The sequence below is a fragment of the Nelumbo lutea genome, chromosome 1 (assembly GCF_056320005.1).
Source record: "Nelumbo lutea isolate HS-2025 chromosome 1, American lotus-T2T, whole genome shotgun sequence".
In the NCBI taxonomy this organism is placed as follows: domain Eukaryota; kingdom Viridiplantae; phylum Streptophyta; class Magnoliopsida; order Proteales; family Nelumbonaceae; genus Nelumbo; species Nelumbo lutea.
In genome coordinates, this window is record NC_142684.1 from 123509601 (window position 1) to 123518760 (window position 9160).

The 9160-nt window shown below is 40.1% G+C and overlaps 1 protein-coding gene across 1 annotated transcript; it reads right to left on the reverse strand.

Annotated features, from left to right (window-relative positions):
* Window positions 1-3327: 3327 nt before the first annotated feature.
* LOC148877290 (uncharacterized) lies at window positions 3328-4896 on the reverse strand. Its single transcript, XM_088979442.1, has one exon. It carries the CDS (start codon window positions 4894-4896, stop codon window positions 3565-3567), a length of 1332 nt encoding a protein of 443 aa, XP_088835568.1. The 3' UTR covers window positions 3328-3564.
* Window positions 4897-9160: the final 4264 nt, after the last annotated feature.

Below are 9160 nucleotides of genomic sequence, written 5' to 3' on the forward strand. Positions count from 1 at the left end.
GATTTGACCCAACCTCCTAAGAAGGTGGCACATGGACATGACTCGACATAAGTAACAGCTCAGCGTGACAGCCTAGCTACAACAGAGCAACGGGCTCGTTAAAGTCCTCGTAGGTCAGCTTGCTACATTACAGCTCGCCATGGAACGAGCTCGCTACAGCACGAGCTCAAAGACCCCAGTATGCTGAAAGGGAACAATCCAAGCTAAGTCTATCCTAGCTTGCGAGCTGGAAGGTGATGAGCACGCTGGAGCCTAGCCTGATAGCTCGGCATGGGCAGCAACTTGCTACTAGGTGGTATTTAGGTTACCCCGAGCTCTCTCCCAAAGGGGAAGCACCCCGAGGTCCCTCCAAGTGAGCCCCGAGCTCCTCCCAAATAAGGAGCCCCCGAGCTCCTCCTCTAGAAGGGAGCACCCCGATCTAAGATCCCTGGGTAAGGAACATCCCGAACAGAAGGCACTTTGGGTAAGCTTGCCAGTAGCCTCCTACCCAAACCTAAGTAGCCACCTCAAAGAATTACTTGTTCGGGTAGAAGCACCTCGACATGCCAGCAGTAGCTCGATACCAAGTAACTCAGTGTATCGCCTGACAACCATACCTGCCAGATCTGGAGACTGCACCCACGTATCTGGCCAGGCAGCGTCATGCCTGCCAGGCTCTGACAAGTGTCCCTTGCTTGACAGAGCCGTACCCTGTAATGGTTACCTGCGCCCACCAGCTCAGCTCTGGCAGTAACGACTGCAACAGAGAATCAGAGGCGATTATGCCAGATTTGACAAGGCATCCGTATAAAAAGGCCCCGACCCTCAAGGAACAAAGGTAATTGCATTCACGCCATCTGCACTCTAGCTTTCTTCATCTTCTCTGCAATTTTATCTCTCAGAGTTCTAACTTAAGCATCAGACTGTTCCTGCTGGGCGAGCTCCTCGGGAATCCTTCATCCTCTTCTTCTCAAGTATCGTCCGTCGCCAACTTGGAGTGTGGCCCCTTGCCAGGTAGGAGTGCTCAGATTGTGCACCATCAAAAATATTAACAAATCTAATTTGAATTAAAATGATTGTCTCCATGTGGAGCATATATATACATGAGTGGAGGGACATGATCAAAGAAAATATGTCCATCCAAATCCAATTACCAAATTAAATTTAAGAAAATATTTATTTATATAATGTAATTACATGGTTTGAATCCATTACAGACAATCTAGATTCAATCCAATCTTTGTCCAATAGAAAAATAATCCAATCCAATCTGTTTTAATGCAAATGGATTGTGATGGAGGGTGATTTGACCTGACCTCCTGAGAAGGCGGCACGTGGACATGACTCGACATAAGTAACAGCTCAGCGTGACAGCCTAGCTACAACAGAGTAATGAGCTCGTTAAAGTCCTCGCAGGTCAGCTCGCCACGGAACGAGCTCGCTACAGCACGAGCTCAAGGACCCCAGTATGCTGAAAGGGAACACACCAAGCTAAGTTTATCCCAGCTTGTGAGCTGGGATAATCAGCTTGCTCCAATACTTAGGCAAGATGACCGCCTCAAAGGAAACCTCAGGAAGAATCACCTCGGAATACCTCCAGGAGCTCACTATAAGGCAGCTCGCTATGGGATAGCTCGCTGTAAGGCAGCTTGCTATTGAGCAACGCGGCGTTTTCAGGAAGCTTCTTATCTGACAAAACTGTACCCGTCAGACTGCACCACGTCTCCTGACTGGCGGTGCAATCCCTGCCAGCCTAGCGGACTGCACCCACATCTCTCGATAGGTGGTGGCGTGCCTGTCCTTTCCGAGTCGTGTCTCTCATTTGATTGGGTAGTACTCTACAATGGTTACCTGCACAACCCTGGCAAATAACGGTTGCGGCAGAGGGTCAGTGGCGGTTACACCTGATTTGACAAGAACATCTATATTTAAAGGCCCTAGTTTCCAAGGGGCGGAGGAAATTGAACTGATCTAGCGCTACGTACACTCTTAGCTCTCTTTGCATTTCTTACAACTCTCTTAAAGTTCTAACTTAAGCATCGGAGTATTCCCACTAGGCGAGCTCCCCGGGTATCCTTCACCTTCCTCTTCTCAGGTACCGTTCGTCGCCAGTTAGGAGTCAGGTGTCCGCCAACTAGGAGTATCCGGATCGTGCTGCATCAGATTGGATTATTGGATTCGATCCATCCTATTTATAATATAAACTAAACGAACTATTTAGGTTCTGCTCGTTAAATACTTGAACTTAGTTCAAAGTAACCGAGCTTGAGTCAAGTTTGACTTGAATAGTTGGTCAAGCTGATTTCGAACTTTACAATATCCGATCAGAGTGGCTTGCAAACCTAATTGAGTTCATAGCGGAATATTATTTTTCAGTATACTTGTATTTATAATATATATATATATATATAAATAAACATTAATTTTTTATACTAACTTATTTATAATATTAATTTATCTTTAGATTTTAATATATTTTTGTTTTTAATATTTTTAATATTAATTTATTTATAATTTTTAATACTAATTTATTTATAAAGGGATTGAATCAAACTAGGTTGAGTAGCTCATGAGTACAACTTGAATCAAGTTCAAACAAAAAACTTTGAAACCCTATCGAGCTCAAGGTGAATTTTGAGCACTTTGTTGACTTGATTATACCCCTATCCCATCCGAACTGGAGAATTACAGAAGATCACAAAAAATGCAAAAGAAAAAAATATAAAAAATAACTTAGAAAACACAAATTCTTGTTTTGTAAGAAAAGGGAAAGAGAGATTCTTAAGAGAGAGAGAGAGCCTTATTACCTGTCTTGCTATAGGAGAAATTGTTGTGTTGATTTAAAGTGTGAGTTAGCATTTGAAATGGGACTGGATTTTTAATGTCCAATCAAATCCTACAATATAATGTCAAACTTAATATACTTTTCCAATCCTATATGACATTCAAATCGAACTTTATTGAATTGGATTCAAATTGCATTCAACCCAAACGCGGTGGTCCATTCACAACCCTACTGGGTGTGAGGTCAGGTCAACAATCAATTTCACCGGTGAGTGATGGTTAATGTGTAATTTTATTTTTCACAAAAAAAAAAAAACAGTTGCACCAGAACAATTTTACTTTTTACTACCGGATTGAGTTGGACGAGTTGCGCAGTCTAAACTATTTATTTTTGTTACTTCGTTCATGTAACAATTGGTTAACCTGAAACAAGCTTCTGTCCAACAGAATAATTAACAATGGGTTAATCTGAAGAATGGCATGAAGTATTCAACTATTACGAGAAAAATAATAATAAATTTTGATACTATAATTTTACATATATACTGATCAGGACGGATTTGGTATTACAAAGAATGAATATAGTACTTGATAGCAAATCAAGGACTAACCTAAAAGTCTTTTTATCCTACAATGTTCAAATGAATAAATTAATAATCGTAAATTTTGTTGAGCCGGATTGGGCGGACGAGAGTCCTTACTCCTTACTTCAAGATTTGTGCACTTGGCGGATTGGGACGAGTGTCCTTACTTTCTCGATTCCGTCAGGTCTTGGACTAGAATCCTTAATACCTCAAGTGTCTAAGCATTGCTGAAACCATGATCTGTACCAGGGCTTAGACCAGAGTTTTTGATGCCTCCTAGAGTTTGATAGTTGGTGAAACTGTGACCGGCCCCAGGGCTTGGACCGGAGTTTTTGATGCCACCGAAGGTTTGAGAGTTGGTGAAACTATGACCTCCGCCAGGGCTTGGACCGGAGTTCTTGATGCCTCCAAGGGTTTGAGAGTTGGTATAACTATGACCTGCACCAGGACTTGGACCGGAGTTCTTGATGCCTCCAAGGGTTTGAGAGTTGGTATAACTATGACCTGCACCAGGACTTGGACCGGAGTTCTTGTTGCCACCAAGGGTTTGAGAGTTGGTGAAACTGTGACCTCCACCAGGGCTTGGACCGGAATCCTTGATGCCTCCAAGGGTTTGAGAGTTGGTGTAACTGTGGCCTGCACCAGGGCTTGGACCAGTATCCTTGATGCCTCCAAGGGTTTGAGAGATGGTGAAACTGTGACCTCCACCAGGGCTTGGACGGGAATCCTTGATGCCTCCAAGGGTTTGAGAGTTGGTGTAACTGTGACCTGCACCGGGGCTTGGACCAGAATCCTTGATGCCTCCAAGGGTTTGAGAATTGGTGTAGCTGTGACCTGCACCAGGGCTTGAACCAGAATCCTTGATGCCTCCAAGGGTTGGAGAGTTGGCGAAACTGCGACCTCCACCAGCGCTTGGACTGGAATCCTTGATGCCTCCAAGGGTTTGAGAGTTGGTGTAACTATGACCTGCACCGGGGCTTGGACCAGAATCCTTGATGCCTCCAAGGGTTTGAGAATTGGTGTAACTGTGACCTGCACCAGGGCTTGGACCAGAATCCTTAATGCTTCCAAGGGTTTGAGAGTTGGCGAAACTGTGACCTCCGCCAGGGCTTGGACCGGAATCCTTGATGCCTCCAAGGGTTTGAGAGTTGGTGTAACTGTGACCTGCACCAGGGCTTGGGTCAGAATCCTTCATATTTCCAAGGGTGAACTTGTGACCTATCCCAGGGCTGGGAGCTGAGTTCTTAATGCTGCCAAGAGTGTGAGAGTTGGTGAACTTGTGACCGACACCAGGACTAGGATCAGAGTTCTTAATCCCTCCAAGAACGTGAGGATTTCGAAATTTGTGGCCTTCACCGGGGCTAGGGCCTGAATTCTTGACCGCCCCAATTCGAGACAGTCCGTCTGTGAAGCCCTCTGAGAATGGACTAGCAAAACTACCCGACTTCAAAATATTGAATGGCCGGGCTTGAGTTAAGAATGTAGAGCTCGGCAGCAGTAGCAGAAGAAGAAATAATTGGAGGAATATGAACGCGAGCAGTCTAGCCATGTTGTATGGGGTAATGGGTTAGTTAACTGCAGCGAGGTTTACAAATGCGTTGTGTTTGCTCTTAAGCTTTGTATGATGTTCGAAGTAGGTTGTATGCATGGCTTCGTATTTATAGTATGGTTTAGTTTGACTAGAGATGAAAGATGTCCACCGTCAAACCACGAGAGAGTTGTGTCCTTGTGTCTTTCGTCAGCTCTGATATATGAGAGGAACCATCAGGGGAGCTTCGGAGATTCATATCGATCAAAGAGGAAAAATGCGTACTAAACAGAGGAAAGGAGAGAAGGTGGATGGCTTGCACAGAAAGATGTTATTGCTATTGGAGGACTAAACTGGAGACTACGACCATGCAAACCCAATTTGAATTCACCGTTTTGACCGTTCCTTTCATTTTCCTTTTCAATATTCAACGTCGTGAGGATGGTATATTTAGACTAAATATGTTTCAAAGTTCAAATCAAAACTACTATTGATATATAGCAATACTCGATATTGATTATGGACTTCCCTTTCCTCTCCACCATTATTGGGTCAGCGTCCTGTGTTGCAGCTCTTGTAACAACAGTTTCTCGGGATCCTGGTCAAAGAATCTCCTTTTAATTCTTAGCTTTAATCCCTTGAGAAACAATACACCTCGAAAATCCTTTCATTTTTCACCCATTTAGCCTCTTTTAGTTGCTTTGCTTGTTATCTCAAATGCCCAAGTGTACGTCGTCAAAAAATCAAACATACAGACGTGGTAGTAAAACCCGTTCCTCTCGGTCTTCTCAGTCACTAAAAACAAAACAGGAGTAAGAAGTATAAGAAAACATTCCAATTGCGTGAAAGAATTCAATAGAAAGTTTTGCTCTTGTCTGGCTTTTCTAAGGCAAGATGCTCTTGGTCCATTCTTTGGTCGAGTAATAGTTATACAGTAATAGTCTGCGTAATTAATTAATCCTTCAGTGCTTTGATTTATATCTAAGTTTTCCTTTCTTCTTTTCCCTAATTTGATATTAAAATAAAGTGATTGGGTTCGACAGAAACAATATAATCCACATATCTTAAATATATAACAGGTGATACTATATCTTGTCCCGGTTTTGGAATCATTTGCATATATGAAAATTACCTCCAACTGTACGTGGGAACTCTCCATATTTTGTGGGAGTTGGATCAAATCAATGGTTGGGCCATTAGAACATAAGAACTGGAATATCAGACAAAATGGCTTTTTTTTTTTTTTTTTGAGAAGTATACTGCAGCCCACTATAGCATGGTGTTTAAAAACGAACCGGTCAAGGGTCCGGTTATTGGTTCGCACAGTTCGACCGTTCAACCCGAATTGCCGGCCCGTTCTGACAAAAAATTTAAAAAATATAAAAAAATTGGAAAACGGTTAAAACCGTTCGAACGGTTAACCAGCTGGTTCAGCGGCTTTCTGACCAAAATCAACGGTTTTGGGGAAAAAGCGGTTTTAGAGGAAAACGGAACTGGTTAGGTGACCAGTTCCCGGTTTTTCTAGTCCGACCATCCGGTCCAGTCCAGTTTTGAAAATAGTGCACTACAGAAATTTGAAATTACAGTCCCCATAATCTACTAGTAGACCCCTATAAACCCTATCTTACCCATGAATTTGACATCAATCCACAGTTAGGATTCATCCCACTGTAAATTGGTTTGAGCATTCATTCTCCCCCTCTCCCTTTTTTTTAGTTTAGAAAAGTTGATTTGGTTAAATTTACCCATATGCATCTTTTCACTACTAAAAGTTTACATATATTGGGTCCATGCAAAAAGTCTTTTCACTTGAATCTTCTCTCCCAATTGATAGAACCGAAAATATATAATGCATTAACATTATTCAAACGTAAATGAATCAGTGATAACACATCATAGTGACCATGATAAGAAAACTTTGTAAAACGTGAAATATGTCTCATGAAAACATAAATGATATCTCCCACAAAAAACAAGAAAAATTGTTGAAGAATTTTGACAGTTAGGTTTCATTAGGCACTACATGAGCTAAATAGTGAAACAATGCCCAAGTGTTGGGGGAAATATAAAAAAATGGTTTCCCCAACAAATATCTCTCATACAACCCAAGAAAGTGTTTAGGGATAGCAACAGAGTGGGTTCAATGAGGGTTTTATAAATCTTCCAACCCATATCTTCCCCAAAACCAATAGTGAGTTGGATTTTGAGAATCCAAATCCTTTCTCACACATGAAAATGCAAAACTCCTCTTGCAATCAAGGGTAGAGTGGGTTGGGTTTAGAACATACATCTAATTTTTTATTATTTCTTATTATTTATAAACAATAAATAAAATAACATGAACAAACAAGAGTAGCAAATATTTGATTAATACATATAAAAAATACATAAAGCATCCATCATCCTTCACATAAAATTCAAAATATTATTAAATTCAACACCTAAAATATAAAGTTCATATACTTTCCAACAATATACATGTTGGGGATGGTCGGGTTTAGCATAATACTGTACCCTACTCATACTGTATAAGTTGTTGACAAAAATGTTTTAAGCGTTTCGTAAATGGTTCATTTAAAAACATATTTTAAAGTTAAAATGCTTCTACAAAAACACAGCCTAAAATTGAAGCTTTGTTCTTTGCAACTTTAGAAACGCAAATCCTGAAACCTATTCGTATTTTTTGTTGTATATAAGAAAGTGAGGTTGGGCTCGAATTGAGCCTAAGCCCGAGCTTGAGTTTTGATTAGGGCTATATAAATATATAAGTTGAATTGTCGGATTTGAAGAATTTCAACTACATGTGCAGATTCATGTTAGGGACCGAACCTATTGAAAATCTAATAAAACCCCAATTCATAGAAGGGTCGTGATATCCTCGCAGAAAGAAAGCCACCACAGCACAGAGGAACTCAGATGTTCTCTTGCAAAGTAAAGCATTGGCTAAGGTTGAAGTCGTAGTCCGAGACCTCATTAAGAAAACAACTTTGTCAACCGTCACATGTTTGGAGTATCAAAAATCAAAATCCACCGTCAGGTGGGCCTACTTAGAATACCAGATGGACCAAAAAAGAAATCAATTCACAATTGATATAATTACCATTTCCCGGTCCAATGTGCAATCTTCTATAATGGGATAGGGGTGAAGTGTAAATAGAGAGTAAGTCATAACTTGTTATAGCGTTAGAAAAATTGCCTTAGCATTTACTGGTTATTCAGAGTGTTGAAGACTGGAGGTTCAAAATTTGAAGGTCGAAGTCCTGATAAAAAGGAACTGTAGGTGGCAAAAGTAAATGTAATTAATTTAATTTGAATGGCGAAAGTTAAACAAAGGACACAAAATCAATAACTTTTACTGAGAGAGACTAGGGACAGGAATCCTTTGATCAAAGATTAAAAAATAGTCATGAGCTGTGTATGTGTAATTTGAATGAGATCGAGTTTATTGTTTCCTAGACAGTAAAAAAGTTGACAAGGAATTAAGGTTACTAAAACTAAAAGTAATATTACCATTGAGTATAGGTTCTATATATATATATATAATTAATTTCTGTACTTTGACACAAATCATTAGATTGGAATACATGGGTCTGAGTTGATCTGGGCTCGGATTATCCAAGGGTCAGGCCTGGACCCAGCCCAATAAATAAAAAGTCTGATTTCTAAGCCCAGCCCCAGTCGGAGGACCAAAAATCAAGGCCCAGCCCCTGAAAATCCTGGGATTGGTCTTGTCCAGGCTCCGGCTAGTTCCTTCAAAATTGCATCCAACATTGTTTGGCAGAAGAAATGATATTCTGGATGTGTTGTGTGTGATGGACTTCTAATGGCACAATGACAATCTTGTTGTGGTGAAGCTGACATCATTTTGGGTCCAGTTTACTTTTGGTCTTTAATCCCGACCCCAATGAGATCTAATGTGGGAGAGATATTACAAACCTTAGTGGTGCTCAACTGCTCATAAAAAAACTAAAAAATTGAACCAAATTAAGTAAATTTAATCGAAAATTTTGATTAATCAAACCAATCGATTCGGTTTTAATTCAGTATTTTTGAAAAATTAAAGAGTTGGTTCCATTTTTAATAATAGCCAATTAATCGAATGGACTGGTATATATTTTTGTGTATATTATATATATTTTTTTATATATATCATATATTATCTATATATTATATATAAATATTATATATATATATATATATATATATATATATATATATTAAAAAACCAAAACAGCTAAATCGGACAAAGACCAAAATCAGTCAACCGATTGGTGGTATTGATTTG